The sequence below is a fragment of the Macaca mulatta genome, chromosome 16 (assembly GCF_049350105.2).
Source record: "Macaca mulatta isolate MMU2019108-1 chromosome 16, T2T-MMU8v2.0, whole genome shotgun sequence".
Lineage (NCBI taxonomy): Eukaryota > Metazoa > Chordata > Mammalia > Primates > Cercopithecidae > Macaca > Macaca mulatta.
The window spans coordinates 46,260,555-46,278,519 of record NC_133421.1 but is presented as its reverse complement, the minus strand read 5'-3'; the positions used below and the strand labels follow the sequence as shown (position 1 = coordinate 46,278,519).

The window sequence follows — 17,965 nt, the reverse complement described above, 5'->3', positions numbered from 1 at the left end:
GGGACAACTGGACTCTCTGTCCAGGTCGCACTGTCCTCAAGTCCTTGGGATGATGCCCACCCCTGCTTGGGGCTTGAGACTCCAGAGACTCATGCGGGTGTGGGCCACTGAGTCTGGCCCCTTTTTACCTGGGGATGGTGGTGGAATGGGGGTTACGCAGCCACCCAGCATCTGGGAGCCCGATGAGAGCGGTTCAGGTGTTCTCTGAAGCTCTCGGGTACAATGTAACTTTTAGATGATTTTTGGCTCACAGGATGGAAATCGCAGAGGATGCAGATAGTTTGCGGGCACGGGAGCGAGAGAACATCATTATGAACTATGAGAAGGTACAGGTCGGTCTGCTCCTTGGAGGGAGGCTTCTTCCAGTGCACCCTGGTCAAAGGTTCCTGGGCTCCCTAGGAGCACAGGGTGGGCACGGGTGGCCACTACCTCCAGGCCCTTGCACTCTTTACCTTGGACCCCTCACCAAGCCTCCCTCTGGGTTGCAGGGACACCGAGCTGGGCTGCCCGAGGACATGGGGCCTGAGCCTGTTGGAATCTACAACAACATTGATCGCTTCGGGATTCTGCAGTGAGTCCTCTGTGCTCCCCTCACCCCTGAAGCACCTGTCTCAGCTCAGGGATGGGTTTGCTTTCAGAAAGGCCTTTCTGAGGCAGGATGTCTCACCAGGTCAGGTCAACCTCCTTTCCAGGGTCAGAACTCCTCCCTGGCTCCCCTGCAGGTCCAGCCTGAGGTTGCTGTTAGGCCAGAGGTGCGGGGCCCATCTAGGGAGCGGGTGGGAATGGAGACTGGGCTAGGTCAGGCCCCTGGACTCTCAGCAGTTCTGTCCACAAGTCAGCACAAGAGGAGCGCGGCAGCCTGAGGGTCTGGCCATGTCTACTTGGAGACAACCCCAGTGAGATCCATGTGTTGTGGCCACAGGGTGAGGGGACGCCTGGCCTAGCCTCAGGGCTGTTGTCCAGCAGGTCTCTGAGGGACCACCTGCCCCTGTCCTCCCTCATTTCCCTAGAGCTACAGCCCTCACTGCCCCCATCGGGAAGATGGAAAGGCATGGAGACAGTGGGGGCTGTGGCCCTAGGGGAATGGGGGAGAAGACGGGCAGGGTCCCGTTCTGGGCATCTCATGTTAAGGCCAGGGAGGCAGCAGGGCTTGTGGCTACAGACCCTGGGTCTGGTGCTGGGAAGGGATCTGGGGCCAGGTAAGAGGAGCCCAGCCAGGAGACCATCCCTTAGGGATCACAGGATGAAGAGACAGAGGATCCCGGGGGAGGTAGGGTGGGAGGGAGCTGATGAGCGGTGCCACTTCTAAAACGCAGGGTGTGTGGGTCAGGTGCAGAGAGAGGCAGGTGGAGGCTGGGAGGTCAGAACTTGCAAGGGCCTTGGGGCTGTCAAGTGGGATGGGCCCCTGGTACACCAGGAGTACACCGGGCAGGTCTCAGGGCAGGCTCCCTTGACCCCGGTGGGGTGATGCAGTCACTCCCTGAGGGACTCCTGTGAGGGCCCTGTCGCCCACCCTGGGCAGCCCCCATGCCATCTCAGGCCTGACCTTTCTCAGCTCCAGTGGAAAGCACCACCTCCAGTCCAGGACAGGCAGCTCCATTATGCAGCCTGACCGCCCCCCATGCCAGGGGCCCCAGTAACCCCGCCCAGACTGGCCCCGCACTCCTTCTCCTCCCAGCTCCTGCCCCTCTTGGGAGTCAGCCCCACAGGAAGGCCCTTGTCCTCCCTTCCCTGTGTCTTCTCCTGGGCTGAGCCCTGAGCTGGATAGGGACAGAGCCTGTCCTTTCTGGGGGTTGGCTCCCAGTCTGGGGCAGCTCCAGGCCCTGTGCAGGTCCTCAGTTCTGCCTGGGTTGCCTTACAGTGAGACACAGCTGCCTCCTGCCACTGCTCGGGAGGTGAAGGTAAGAACTTGATGCCTGGAGGGGCTGGTTCAGGGGGATGGGGACTGGACGGGTGGTCGGTGAGGCAGAGGAGGCAGCTGGCCGGGGCGGTGGCCGGTGAGGGCAACATGCTCTCACTGGGAGGGGCAGCAGTCCCTGCTGGATCTGACCCCAAGTTGCGGTAACTTGGGCAGTTTGATAACATTCCAAAGTGAGAACCACAGTTGTGGCCTGGGGGTGGACAGGACCCCACACAGAGGCTGGGACCTGACCTAAGACTGCTGTGTCTGTGGCCTGAGGATGGCACGTCCCGGGGTCCCAAAGCCAGCCCACTGGCGCTCATTTGCACAAAGGCTCTCAGCCCTTAGGGTCTGTCCTTCCCTGGTTCCCTCCAGCTGGGTCCACCAGGGCTCCAGAGCCCAAGACCCAGCATTCATGGGCGGCTCAGGGAAGCCTGGCAGCTCCCCTAACGCCAACATTCCTCATTTGACAGCAAATGCGACGGGAGATAACACGAAAGAGCAAGTGGATGGAAATGCTGGGACAATGGGAGACATACAAGAACAGTAAAAAAGTAATGTGTGGAGGGAGAGGCCCCCGGAACCATTCTCTGCAGAGACAGGGGACGGGCACCCATGGCTGTGGCCTGGCGCCATCAGTCTCTCAGAGAGCGGGTGGCACACTGTCCTCACCTAGAGGACTGTGGACCTGGTCGGTGGTTTGCCTGCCAATTTGTGCAAGCATCACCTTGCTGGGAGGGAATCTGAATCTAGGGCTGGGACCACCCGGAGCTCAAGGCTAGAGATGCCCTGGTGACCCAAAGGAAGGAAAATGTTCAGATCAGAGTCCCGACTCTGAGTGTCCATCCACTTTTTCAATCCTGGGAAGGGAGACTGTGTCCCAGCTTAATGTCACCTCTAACGAGGAATCACAGCATCAAAACCAACCATTTCCAGAATCCTCGGGCTCTGGTCCTCACAGGGGTCGCCCCGTGGCCTGTCACACCAGGTTGTTTTCTGCCCACAGCTGATAGATCGAGTATATAAGGGCATTCCCATGAACATCCGGGGCCAAGTGTGGTCAGTCCTGCTGAACATACAGGAAGTCAAGTCGATAAACCCCAGAACATACAAGGTACGCTCAGGCAGAGCACAACAAACAGGACAGGCCGTGTAAGGGGCCCAGGTCTCCAGCTGGAGGGAGCATCAAGCCCAGCCATGGGGGTGAATGGGATGGTCAGATGCACATCCTGGGCACGGACGGTGACATAGTCACCACAGACAAACTCAGCTCTGGTGACCCTCCCCGGCTTTAGTAACAAGCCAAAAAGCAGCTTTGTGCAGAAGGAAACCTTCCTGCTTTCCTTCCTTCCCGGAGTGCTGACTGTGGGCGGACTGCCATTTGGGGCCGGGAGTCTTCCATCTGTTCTGAGGCTGCTTCCTCCTTTTGGCCCTGCCCTACAGGTCATGAAGGAGAAGGGCAAGAGGTCATCTGAACACATCCACCAGATCAACGTGGACATAAGCAAGACACTAAGGACTCACATCTTCTTCAGGGATCGATACGGAGCCAAGTAAGCCTATGGGAGCCACAGGATCACAGCAGACATGGAGTGAATGAAAGGGATGGGGCCTTCCCCAGAGCAGAAGCCAGGGTCACCTAGGAGGGATGACAGAGCTGCCAAGAGCTCTCCTGGCCCAGGGAACAGCTGGCACCATGAAATAAGCACCTCCCTGGTTCCAAGCCCTGGGCCAGACTGGAACACGTGGGGCCAGAACCCAGGAGGATCCTGAGGAGACAGAAGGCAGCAAACAAAATCATGCACAATGGTGAAAGGTGCTCTCCCTGACCCACGGGGACCCACGGTAGGACTCACGGGAGGGTGGCAGGACAGAGGGCCCTAGAGCCTCCCGAGGTAACACTGACATCACCAAATGCTGGGGCAATAAGGGGTCCTAGAAACTGTCATCCTTGTCTGCTGGGAACGTGACATGGCACAGCCACTTTGGCAGCCAGTTGGGCAGTGACTCACAAAGCTCAATGGACTTCAACCACGTGTCCCCAAAGTGTCTCAGATATTGAAGCCACTGATTTGAAAACTGACATCCACATAAGTTGTTCACTGATTAATTCATTGTCACTCATACATGGAGACGTCGGGGATGGCCTTCAACACGGGAATGGGGAGAGCAAGACCGGTCCTCCCTCCAAACGGAAGACCCAGTGAGAAAAGGGATCGAGCCAGTGATGGCCGGATGAATGTGGGTGGATCCTAGATGCATTTTGCTGAGGGAAAGAAGCCAGCCCCAATAAGCTACCACGTAGGATTCCCCTTCCTGGGTCATTCTGGAAAAGACCAAATCATAGGGACTGAGAAGTAGTCTGGGTGGCCAAGGGTTGACAGACTGGGGAGAGGCTGGGTGCATAGGGGCCACCCTGGAGACTTGGAAGATGAAGGAGTCACTCCAGGAGGGGCTGGAGCAGTGGCCGGGAGACTCTGCCCATTGGTTTAGAACCGTGGAGGAACTGTACATCCAAAGACTGAACTGGTGTGTGTGCAAACTGAAAAAAAATAAAATCATTCAGAGTGAAAAGGATCAGGCAAGCCACTGTACGACTGGGCTATCTGCATGTCACAGATGTGGATTTTACTGAAATATTTCTTCAAAGGCCCTGAGAAGCTCACTGCTTATCTGGTGAATCATCTGAACCTGAAATGGGATTCGTTGTTAGGCTTTGTGGACAAAGTGAAACCAACGGCATCTGCACAAAACAAACAAAAGCCTCCTTTCTCTGTCTCCTAGGCAGCGGGAACTATTCTACATCCTCCTGGCATATTCGGAGTATAACCCGGTGAGTATTCCCGGCAGTGACGTTCCCGGGCAGTATTTCCCTATTCACAGGAGTGGGTGTCTGGTGGGGTGCCATCGCTTCTTTTAAGGTTAGTATGGACAAGGTGCTGAAGTGCCTGATGGACTTGGCTCTTGTCATGAAATGAATTTGCACCCTGAGGAAGCCTCTTCTTCAGAGGAAGCCTCCCCAGTCACCTCTGCCCTCTCCAATGCCATGAGTCCTCCCAGGTGACCTCAGTCCTCCCAGGTGATGTCCTTTCACGGTGACTCTGGCTCTTGCAGGAGGTGGGCTACTGCAGGGACCTGAGCCCCATCGCGGCCTTGTTTCTCCTGTATCTGCCTGAGGAGGATGCATTCTGGGCACTGGTGCAGCTGCTGGCCAGTGAGAGGCACTCCCTGCAGGGTAGGTGGACAGCTGCCCAAGGGACCTCATGCAGCCAGACCCAGAGACGGCCACCCTGGCCAGGTGATCTCGGCTTTCAGCCAAGACACCTTCCTTGTGTAGCCAGCTCCTTGGGAGTCTTCAGGGTGTCTCTGCTGAGGGTCCCACAGGAGTCCGCGGCTGACCCCCAAAGCCCAAGTCAGACGCCTTTCATCCCCATCAGTGGAGGGCATGTCATCCTCCCCGTGGCCACCCTCTGTGTCCTGCTGCCACGCCCTCTGGCTCTGATTCTGTGCAGCTCACTCTCCCCTCACTGAGAGTCCTCCTGCCCTCCAGCTGCCCAGGCTCCTGCTGCCCTTGGTGCCCACGAATGGGCCGACCAAGCCCAGGTGGCAGCATCTCCCCATCCTGTGTCCCCTGGCCCGACCCCACTTCCAGGAGACGACCAGGAAACCCAGAACCCGCCCTGTTCTGGCCGCCATGTGGTGGCCTCAAGTCAGGCTTGCCCTTTTTGCACCCTGGTCCAGGAGGCCTCTAGGGAAACCTGCAGCCAGACTCCAGGGGATGTTCCTGACCCACCTCCCCAGGGCAAAGGCTGCATGGTTGGGTCACCAGATGGGAGGGTGAAAGGCCTTGCGGTTTGGGGGCCTCTCCAGCTGCCCAGCTCTTCCAGCTGATGGCTCCACATCTTGGGGAAAGGGTCTGATTTCATGATGGGCTGGGGGTTTCTCAGGATTCCACAGCCCAAATGGCGGGACAGTCCAGGGGCTCCAAGACCATCAGGAGCATGTGGTCCCCATGTCACAACCCAAGACCATGTGGCGTCTGGTGAGTTTATGGCGTCTGGTGAGCAAGCTTGGGCTCTTCTCCAGAGGCCCTGCATCCCGTGGCGCTGGTGACTGGCTGAGTCCAGCCACTGGCTGACCTGGGATGTCGGGTTCTCCATGGGCCGGGAGTTGGTCTATAGGACAGAGGCACAGGGATGGGGGCCCAGCTCCCGCAGAGCAGGGCAAAGGGCAGTGTGTCCACCGGGAGTGTGGGAAGGGGACGGTGTTGTGGGGAGCCCTGGACACCGCCCATTGTTCTGCACTAGGGGAAGGGTCTTCAGAGGCCCTGGAAGAGGGAAGTTTTTAGGGCAGCCCAGGGGGCCCTGAGCATCTCTGTTCCTCCCATCAGGACAAGGAAGGTCTTTGCGCACAGGGTTCCTCGTTAGGCTGGCTTCTCCAGATGTTGAATGACGGGGTAAGAAGGCATAGGGAGACCCTGGCTCAGGGACCCTCCTTGCCCTGCAGTGCCCTGCTTCCCCAGCCCGGGGCTCTGGCTCACCCACAGCCCACAGGAGGCTCTGCCCACAGGGGGGTCCCCACAGGACACCCAAACAAAACCCTCTGCCCAAGGGGGGTCATCCCAGGGCAATAACTGGGACTCAGACCCCGCCTTACAGGCAGACTGGGCCAGGACCCAACTTGGCAGGGATCAGGGAAGCCTCAAGCCCTGGGCAAGCCCCTCTCTCCAGGAGCCACACCCCCACTCCAATGAGTGCCCCCCATGAGGAGCTGCAAGACCTTGTCTGACTCAGCGTCCTGGAGTGCTCAGGAAACCCTCATGGGGAAGGTCACTGACTCTGGGGACTGAAGCGCCAGTGGGCTCAGCTCGAGCCACCTACCCCAGCCTGGAAGGGCTACCGTCTCCCACACCCGCTATCCCCACAGATCTCTCTTGGGCTCATCCTGCGCCTGTGGGACGTGTATTTGCTGGAAGGAGAACAGGTGTTGATGCCGATGAGAAGCATTGCCTTTAAAGTTCAGAGGAGTAAGTCTCCGTGTGCCCAGTGGGGCGTGGGGAGCCCTGGGGTCAGACCCCGATTTACCCGAGGGCAGCTTCCTCACACTGTCCTCATGATCCTCTGTTCTGGCCCAGAGGGAGGTCTGACCAGGTGGGCTGGGGAAGGCACAGTGACACCGAGCCCGCCCCCCACATGGCCCAGATGAAAGTCAGGCGTGTCCTGAGCACTTCCCTGCCCAGGTTGTCCCCCAGCCACAGGCTCCTGTGCACATCTGGACCCCTGGGGTGGCCACAGAAGGTTCTGGCACGGCCCAGTGGGAGACTGAAGTGGTCACAGGGTATCAGCTGTGCCCCCTCCCAGGGAACTCTCCTGGCCTGATGTCCACCCTGTCCCTAGAGCGCCTCACGAAGACGTCCAGGTGTGGCCTGTGGGCACGGTTTCGGAACCAGTTCTTCTATACCTGGGAGTTGGATGATGACGCTGTGCTCAAGCATCTTAGGGCCTCTATGAAGAAACTAACAAGGAAGCAAGGGGACCTGCCACCCCCAGGTGGGCTCCAGTGCCATGTCCCCTCCCATGTCACCCTCTGGGGCAGTCAATAGTGGGGGAGTGCCCCAGACCCGCAACCCTACTACCTGGGCCTTCCTCTTCACCTTTTCCTCCTCCTCTTCCTCCTGGACTCTAAGAAAGTACAGGAGGCCCACCGGTCCTTAGGGCAGGCGCTCAGTGCATGTGTACTGGATGTGTTGTGCCCGCAGGAGGAGGATGTGGGCATGACCCTCCAACAAGCCCCCTCCCACATTCCACAGTGTCTCTGTCGCCCCATCACAGGACCCTCTAGGGCACTAGATGAGCCAGACCCATTTGTGGGAAACCCCACCCCTCCCTGCAAGCACCCACAGCCTCAGACAGCAGCAGAGGCCCCTCACTGCTGCACGCTCCTCCAAGGTTGCCAGGACAACCAGCCTTGAGCCAGGGAGACAAGGGAATCGGGTGTCCCTGACCCCAGAGCACTCAGGGAGAGGGCACAAGCGGGACCCCGGGTGAGAGCTAGAGCCAAGAATTCAGCCAGATGTGGGAACGGTCAGTCCTGGCATGGACTGGGCAGCCCAGGAGGGCAGAGGGTGACCCATGTCCGGGTCCAATCACCCACTGTGGAGATGGGTCCCCATGTGAGGTGGCAAAGGGCTGGGTGACATCCAAGTCCCTTCCCACCTGAGTTCTCACTGGGGGCTGTATCCCTGGCCCAATAGTCCTGGGACGAGGGTGTGTGGTAGGAAGCCCCCAGCCAGTCTGAACCCTGGGGGCAGTCCCAGGAGCCACCTGCCATCCCCCCACAGCTTCCCCATGCCAGGTGGCACACACCTCTCCCCTGGGATCAGCAGACTACAGGTGCGTCCTCAGTGTCAGACCACGGGGCCACACAGAGACCCTGAGGACTCCAGAGACCTAGGCAGGTGGGGCCTGGCCGGGAAAGGCCTGCATGGGCTCAGTGGAGACGCTGACCACGACTGTTTTCCTTTCAGCCAAACTGGAGCAAGGGTTCTCGGCACCTAGGCCTGTGCTGGCTTCAAGTGGCAGGATGACCCTCTGCAAGGGGGACAGGCAGGCCCCTCCAGGCCCACCAGCCCGGTTCCAGCGGCCCATTTGGTTAGTTTCCCCACCGTGGGCACCTCGTTCTTCCACATCCTGTCCTGGTGGAGCTGTCTGGGAAGACACCTACCCTGTGGACACTCAGGGTGTGCCCAGCCCGGCCCCGGCTCAGGGAAGACCTCAGGGTTCCTGGAGATTCCTGGAGTGGAACTCGATGCCCCGGCTCCCGACGGACTTGGACATAGGGGGCCCTTGGTTCCCCCATTATGATTTCGAACAGAGCTGCTGGGTCCGCGTCCCTTCTGAACAACCCGAGCCAGCTTCACATTCTCATTTTATTTTTTGTTAAACTTATGAAAATTTATTAAGAAAGTGTGCACCTCGAAAGACATTCACGCAAGGAACACACTAGTCCCCAGATCACAAAGTCAACCATGTCCAGCCCCTCCCAGCACCCCCAGTCCTGCCACCAGCATTCTGAATTCCAACAACACCGTGAGCCTGCCTTTGTACTCTACCCTTATGGAAGGATAACCCCCTTCATGTTTTAAAATAAATGTTTTCTGTTTAAATTATTTTAGATATACAGAAATATTGAAAAGGCACTACAGTGTCCTCCTACACCTTCCATCCAGCTGCCCCTAATTATGGCGTTTTGCAGTACCATGGCACATAAGAAATTTAGGCCGATGTGGTGACTAATACGTGTAATCTCAGCAATTTGAGAGGTCAAAGCGGGAGGTTCAGGTTCACTTGAGTCTAGAAGTCTGAGACCAGGCTGGGAAACACAGGTGAACCCTGTCTCTGGAGAAAAGTCAAAGAAATTAGCCAGGCCTGGTGGCATGTGTCTATGGTCCCACCTAGTGAGGAAGTTGAGGCAGGAGGACTGCTGCAGCCCATGACTTCCAGGAAGCAGTGAGCCATGATTGTACCAGTGAAGAATAGAAAGGTAAATATTTGAAGTGTTACTTTATGCCACTAGGGAAAGCAAGAAGACTTTTATACCATCAGTATTAAGGTATACAGTTTTCTAAAAATTTATCTCTGCAGTTCAATAAGAAAAAATTCCTGCACATTATATTTGATAGAGCAAACAAAGAAAAAAATAAAAACATTAAAGGAAATGTCAGTATTAGACTCATGCACTTTTCAAAGCATTACTAAAGAGCATCTCACATTTCTGTTTAAAACACTTGTACCATTGCATAATTAAGTATGAAGATGAGAGTTATTTGAGGTGTTTAAAAGTTGGTGGTGCCACATCTAACTGGTGTAAACTAGATAAAAATCACTATAAAAAAGTTCAAATTCCATGCAAATGTAAAGATTATACAATCTTATTAAATTGTTAGACATTTTTTCTCAACTACCAAATGGGATAACATCATGTCTATAATTAGCAATAAGAAAATTCTATTTGCACACTCTTCAAAGTCCATTTTTAAAATTTTATACACATCATCTCTCATTTAGAAAATGAACATTTCGGCCGGGCGCGGTGGCTCAAGCCTGTAATCCCAGCACTTTGGGAGGCCGAGACGGGCGGATCACTAGGTCAGGAGATCGAGACCATCCTGGCTAACACGGTGAAACCCCGTCTCTACCAAAAAATACAAAAAACTAGCCGGGCGAGGTGGCGGGCGCCTGTAGTCCCAGCTACTCAGGAGGCTCAGACAGGAGAATGGCCCGAACCCGGGAGGCGGAGCTTGCAGTGAGCTGAGATCCGGCCACTGCACTCCAGCCTGGGCGACAGAGCGAGACTCCGTCTCAAAAAAAAAAAAAAAAAAAAAAAAAAAAATGAACATTTCAATATGCTTATTACACCTAGGAAGAAAAATGTTCAATTTTATAATCTCAAAATTTTTGCTAGTCATTAAAATAAATCAAAGCATTCAGCATCAAAGGATATACAGATACACACTCTTAAGTAATTCATATACAAGGACCAGAGTATTAGAGGCCTAATCTGCTCATTTTGTAAGACAGGGGACCCTTGTAGTATTTATTTTAAAAAGAAATAGCCCCATTCAACAAGGGAAAGATCATAATTTAAAATTAGAAACTAAAAGAAAAATAAGCCTTAAAGCTTCAGTGTGTGAATATCTACCATTAAAAAGAATGAGAAATAGACACTCGGGACATCAGACATACTGACCCTTCAAAGGAACATGGATACAAATATGTAACACCCAATCAAATGGTACCAACACCAGGATCCTGTGTGACAGCAAATAGTGACCAAATCTAAAGAATTCCCAAAGTTGTATTGAAATATATTTTTCTGAAGGTTTTTAAGCGAGTTACAAAACAGCCTTACTTCAATTTTACTGTTTCCCAGTAAATAAAAATGAAAATAAATAAATGGGTGATAGGAATTCAGCAGAATATGAGAAACAAAGTCATCATCACAAAATGTATAATTGGGGCCAAAATCCAACTAACTAAAGGTGTTAAAAATATAAAGAGTTTCCTACAGATTAATTTTATTCACTAAATATATACCAAGATTCACTATCAATATTAATATGCTTTTATATATTGATAATACCTAAAAATTTTCCAGAACAGAAAACCCAAAGCCACTGACTGAAGAACCACTATAAATCAAAGTAAAGAAAGATATACACCAAGGGACATTAATAAAACTACAGAAAACTAAGGGAAAGAAATGAAAATTTTAAAAACAAAAGGCAAGTTATCAAACGAAAAAGTAGATAACTAAATAAAGATAGAAAACATTTTTTAAAAGATTCCCATTAAAGGGAACACCAAACAATTTTCCTTGGGTAATAGGAAAATGATTCCAGAAGGAAGCTCAGGACTGAAGAAAAACATGAAGAGCGATAAACACATAGGCACACTGAATATATAATGAACATATAAAACGTTAATGCCTTCCCACTCATTTACAACGCAAATGACCATTTACATTAAAGATTAAAACACTGGTTGGTTTGTGAATGTGTGTAGCTTTCTGATAAAACTATAACAAAGACTGGAAACGCAACAGGTGAAGGAAGTCTCTAGGGTTTCATTCTACATTTCGTGTTCAGTGGGACACACAGGCCGGGGGAGGCGGCTCACGCCTGTGATCCCAACACTTTGGATAGCCAAGGCGGGCAGATCACTTGAGGTCAGGAGTTTCAGAGCAGCCTGGCCAATACAGCGAAACCATGTCTCCACTAAAAATACAAAAATTAGCTGAGTGCAGTGGTGTGTGCCTGTAGTCCCAGCCACGCAGGAGGCTGAGGCAGGAGGACTGCTTGAACCTGGGAGGTGGAGCTTGCAGTGAGCCAAGATACTGCCACTGCAGTCCAGCCTGGGCAACACAGCAAGACTCTGTCTCAAAAAGAAAAAAAAACAAAAAAGGGACACACTCAGTAGACTCAATTTACTGATAAGAAAATTACAATCCCTACAGCAACCACTATATAAATATAAATACTTATCTATATAGGAAGAGATATGGCCAAAAGGCAATTTAAGGCAATTTAATGTAATTAATTAAATTTAAATGCAATACTAACTGCTGCATTGTTAAACTGATTAAAATACAGCACTAAAAAATAATCACAAAAAAACAGAAGAGAAGTAAGAGGGAAAATCAATGTTAAGAACAAACAGCAGAAGACTTCTACTTCTGTCCAAGACAGACCAAGATAGTGAAGAGAAAGGCACAAGGGAAAGTGGAAAATGTCTTGAACGGAATGGCAACAAATATGAAATTTATGAAAACTTGAGATGTAGGCTGGGGCAGTGGTGGCTGACGCCTGTTAATGGCTTGAGCTCAGGAGCTTGAGACCAGCCTGGGCAACATGGTGCAACCCTGACTCTACGAGAAATACAAAACATTAGCCAGATAAGGTGGCGTGCACCCGTAGTCCCAGCTACCTGAGGGGCTAAGACAGGAGGATCGCTTGAACCCAGGAGGTTGGGGCTTCAGTGAGCCGAGATCACACCACTGCCCTCCAGCCTGGGTGACAAATTGAGACCCCGTCTCAAAACAACAACAACAGTGGCAAAAACAAAAACAAAAAAACACAACTTGTGGGATTCAATAAAAGCAACAGAGAGGAACTTCCAGCATATATATTTTCATTAGAAAAGAATATCTAAAAGAAAAGACTTAAGTTTCCACCTTTATAAGTTAGAAAAGAAGAGGAAAATATAACACATAGTAAGTAGTAGGAAGGAAATAATAAAGAGCAGAAGTTTAACAAAACAGAAAACAGGGAGATGGCATAAAAAATTAACAAGCCCAAAACTTTCTTTAAAAAGGTCAACAAAACTGAGCAATTCTATTTGGACTGGTCAAAAAAATAAAAATTAAAATTAAAACAGAAAAATCCAGAACACAAATCACCAACATCTGGCCGGGTGTGGTGGCTCACGCCTGTAATCTCAGCACTTTGGGAGGCCGAGGCGGGTGGATCACGTGAGGTCCAGAGTTCATGACCAGCTTGGCCAACATGGTGAAACCCCGTCTCTACTAAAAATACAAAAAATTAGCTATGTGTGGTGGTGTGCACCTGTAATCCCAGTTACTCAGGAGGCTGAGGCAGGAGAATCACTTGAACCAGGGAGGCGGAGGTTGCAGTGAGCCGACATCCTGCCACTGCACTCCAGCCTGGGTAACAACAGCAAGGCTCCATCTCCAAAAAAAAAAAAAAAAAAAAAAAATTAAGTTAAAAAAAATTCACCAACATCAGGAATAACAATGGGGTAACAACCACCAATGCCAGCAAAATTAACAAAATAATAATAAAATACTATTGGCGGCCGTGTGCAGTGGTGTGCGCCTGTAATCCCAGCACTCTGGGAGGCCAAGGCGGGTGGTTCACCCGAGGACAGGAGTTCAAGACCAGACTGGCCAACATGGCAAGATCCTCTTTCTACTAAAAATAAAAAAATTAGCTGGGCGTGGTGGTGCCTGCCTGTAATCCCAGCTACTTGGGAGGCTGAGGCAGAGAATCACTCGAACCTGTGAGGTGGAGTCTGCAGTGAGCCGAGATCGTGCCACTGCCCTCCAGCTTGGGTGACAGAGCAAGACTCCATCTCAAAAATAAATAAATAAATAAATAAATAAATAAATAAATAACTACTATTGGCAATGTTAGTCCAACAGTTTCAGCAACTTGTACAAAGTAGTCTTGGAAAAATAGAGCGCACCAAAATTGACTTAAGTATATAAAAATAGGCTGGGCCCAAGGGCTCAGGCCTATAATCCCAATACTTCGGGAGGATAAGACAGGAGGATAGCTTGAGCCCAGATGTTCAAGACCAGCCTCGGCAACAAAGCGAGACCGCTTGTCTCTACAAAAAATAGAAAAAGAAAAAATATTATCCAGGCATGGTGCGCCTGTGGTCCCACCTGTTCAGGAGGCTGAGGCAGGAGGAGCATTTGAACCCGGCGTTTCAAGCTGCAGTGAGCTATGACTGCATCACTGCACTCTCGCATATTGATCTTGGCTCACTGGGCAACAAAGTGATACACTGCTAAAAAAAAAAAAAAAGAAAGAGAGAAAGAGAGAAAGAGAGGAAGGGAGGGAGGGAGAAAGAGAGAAAGAGAGGAAGGGAGGGAGGGAGGACAGAAAAGAGAAAGGAGAGAAAAAGGAATGTCCCTATAATTTTGCCAGAAAACAAATTTATCAGAAATTTTCCCAGAAAAGTTTCAGTTTCTCACGAAGTTCTATATAGAATTCAAAGAAAAATGACATCAAATTTACACAAACTGTTTCATTTTAAGTGACAAGCATAATCCTCAACAAACACCTGACAAAACCACTATAATTCTTAAAGAAACAGAGAATGAAAGTACATGACAAAAATAAAATACATGTCAGGAGATGGACAAGTGAATTTACAGTATCCTAAGAGTTTCAGAGGATTAAGAAGGAGGAAAAAAGTATATAGTAACATTAACTTTTTTTTAAGCTAATAGAGAGGGTAGAATGGAATGAGTGAAACAAACCAGAATAGGAAAGACAAATGCAAAACATGTAATAAGATGGAAGGTTTACACCAGGTGCAGTGGCTCATTCCTGTCATCCCAACACTCTCAAAGCTGAGGCAGGAAGATCACTTGAGCCCGGGACTACAAAGCTACAGTGAGCTAGGATCCTGCTACTTGCACTCCAGCCCGAACAACAGAATGAAAACCTGTCATTTAAAAACAAAACAAAACAGAAGTTTGGAATAGTGAAGGCCTTTCTAACTAATAACTCAAAATACAGACACCGTGAAAGATTAATAAATTGAACAAAATGAAGTAAAAAACCCATGCATAGTAAAAAAAAAAAAAAAAAAAAGTTTTTTTCAAAAGCACAATATAAATAAAGACTAGCCAGATGGGCAAAAATTAGTCCAACTCATATGAAAACAGCATAATAATATATGAGGGGCTCCTTATGAAAGCTCCAGTAAATCACACTAAAAAAATCAACAACTGTGGCTGGGCACGGTGCTCACACCTGTAGTCCCACCACTTTGGGAGGCTGAGGTGGGTGGATCCCGTCTCTACTAAAAATAAAAAAATCAGCCGGGCATGGTGGCGTGCGCCTATAATCCCAGCTATTCGGGTGAGTGAGACAGGGCAGTCCCTTGAACGGGGGAGGCAGAGGCTGCAGTGAGCCAAGATCAAGCCACTACACTCCAGCCTACGTGACAGAGGGAGACCTTGTCTCAAAAAAAAAAAAAAAAAAAAAAAATCAACAACCAAGTCAAAAAGCAGACCACAGAAAAGAACAAATTGCTCTTCAAACTATTAAAAAATGTCACCTTCACTAATACTAACAGAAATGCAAAACTACTGTTGGATATACAAACTTTTACCTGTTGTTAGATTACCAAAGGTATGAAGAACAGCTTTTTTATTCATATATTGGTAAAACTGGGAAGACATATTCGTAAAACTATAGGGAGAATAATTTGGCACTATCTATCAAAATTAATTGCAACACTCCTTTGACCCAATGTTTCCACCTATGGAAATTAATAATCCTATAGATATGCTTGTATACAAGCAAATGAAACATATACAAGAGTTAGTCATCAAAGTAGAAGATCAGAAAGTGAATCAACAACTGATCAATTAGATAACATGGTTAAAAAGGAAAAGAAAGCTCTGTACTGATAACAGGATAAATTGTTCATGCCGGGTGCGGAGGCTGACGCCTGTAATCTCAGTACTTTGGAAGGCCGAGGCAGTAGGATCATCTGAGGTCAGGAGTTCAACACCAGCCTGGCCAACATCATGAAACCCCATCTCTACTACAAATATAAAAATTGGCTGGGCGTGGTGGCGCATACCTGTAATCCCAGCAACTTGGGAGGCTGAGGCAGGAGAATCGCTTGAGCCCAGAAGGTGGTGGTTGCAGTGAGCTGAGACTGCACTACTGCATTCCAGCCTGGGCGAATGAGCGAAGCTTCAAATAAAAAAAGAAAATTCAAGAAAAAAGAAAAGAAAAATCTCCAAAAACAAAACAAAACAAGGTAAATTGTTCAGTGAAATAAGTTAAGATGCAGAAGAGTATATAATATTAACCCATTTGTATAAAGATGGAGGGAGTAAACATTTGTCTATTCACATTTGAATATGCAAAAGAAACCTAGAAAGACATGCAAGAAAGTAATAATTACATGGTAGCAGGAATGCTATTGATAAACTGGGCAGATGAGGAAGAGGAGTAACAGGAAGGATTTTGAATATATTTTCAAATTTTGTACAATCTGACTCTATAACATAGTCTGAAAATTAAACCATAAAATATATATAGCTAGCCAAAATCATTGTATTTTTCCCTTTTATCTACTCACACCATTACTCTAGTCAATGGCAAAACTACTTTAGAGGTGGCTACCCAAACTGGAGAAGAGTATAGTAATAATAGCTAAACCTCTCCTTTTTTTAGCTGCCTCATCACATATGCCAGGGTCTAATAAATTCACATGTACACATTTCAGAATAGTACTGAGTTGTACAAAAATATGATTTATCTGACAAAGATAACTAAAAGTGGACAAGAAAATGAGGAATACACAAGAGTCCATAGGAAAGCACACCAAAACGTGATACAGAAGTCAGCATTTCTTTCTTTCTTTCGTTCTTTTTTTTTGTTTGTTTTCTTGAAACAGAGTGTCACTCTCACCAGTCCCAGGGACTGAAGTACAGTGGTATGACCATGGCTCACTGCAGCCTCGACCTCCCAGGCTCAAGTCATCCTACTGACTCAGCTTCCCAAGTAGCTGGAACTACAGGCGCTTGCCACCATGTGTAACTAAGTCTTTTTATTTTTATTTTTTATATTTACTTTTGCGGAGACCAAGGTCTCCCTATGTTGCCCAGGCTGGTCTCATACTCCTATGCTCCAGTGAGCCTCCTACCTTGGCCTCTCAAAGAGCTGGGATTACAGATGTCGGGCAGCACACCCCGCCTAAAAGTCAACATTTCCTTATATTCAAGCAACAAAGATCCTCAGAGTTAAATAAAATTAATATTCACTAGGAACATCATCTGTCTAGAGATGTACAAAAGAGAAAAAAGAATCTAAAACAACAGATTTTAGGTCTAACAACAACAAAATGTGGCTCATTTTTCAAAAAAAAATTCCCAACACAAGAAGCTATATCCATTTTCAAAAATAGACTTTTTTTTTTTTTTTTTTTTTTTTTTGAGACAGCAGGCTAATGGGCAATGGCGCAATCTTGGCTCACTGCAACCTCCACTCCCCGACTTCAAGCGACTCTCCTGCCTCAGCCTCCCAAGTAGCTGGGACTACAGGCACGCACCATCACACCCGGCTAATTTTTCTATTTTTAGTAGAAACCAGGTTTCACTATGTTGGCCAGGCTGGATTCGAACTCCTGACCTCAGGTGATCCGCCTCCCTCAGCCTTCCAAAGTGCTAGGATTACAGGTGTGAGCTACCTCGCCCAGACAAAAAAATAAGAATTTTAATTAGAAGTATGTATTTAATAGATCATTCTGCATAAAATATCCAATGCTTGTTTGTACACAAGTAGAAAAATTGTGAGTCAATACAATAAGGATTCATAAATTATAGCCACTACTGTTAAACATGAGTAGAAAACGCTGTTTAATTTGATGAAATAAAATAAACTGCCAGGTATTTGAAGATACTCCACCGGCCCAGTTTTCAATAAAAATTTTTTCAAGAAATCTCTGCACTTACCCCCATTATCTATTCTTTTTTAGGCTCCATCCTGATGGGGACACAGTTCATATCTCTAGGAAAAAGAAAAAAAAAGAAACAGGTAATGAAGAAACATTTCAGACGATCAAAAACGTAGTATCTTCCCTACAACTTCAAAACTCCTGAAAATGGGAGAGCAGCATTTGTACTAGCTGCCCCCCAAGAATATTTCAGAACTTTCTTCACAAACAGTTGTTCCCGATGACATGTGATCTTCTTCAGAGGACAAGCTATTTTTTTAAAGTACATTTTAGGCTGGGC

The 17,965-nt window shown here is 48.9% G+C and overlaps 1 protein-coding gene across 1 annotated transcript; it reads left to right on the top strand.

Annotated features, from left to right (window-relative positions):
* Positions 1-254: 254 nt before the first annotated feature.
* Positions 255-8,842, top strand: LOC144335562 (TBC1 domain family member 3G-like). Its single transcript, XM_077971037.1, has 13 exons — positions 255-326; positions 489-571; positions 1,862-1,901; positions 2,374-2,454; positions 2,907-3,014; positions 3,344-3,453; positions 4,685-4,733; positions 5,015-5,135; positions 5,848-5,942; positions 6,291-6,356; positions 6,827-6,926; positions 7,297-7,449; positions 8,427-8,842. Exons 1-13 carry the CDS (start codon positions 255-257, stop codon positions 8,840-8,842), a joined length of 1,494 nt encoding a protein of 497 aa, XP_077827163.1.
* Positions 8,843-17,965: the final 9,123 nt, after the last annotated feature.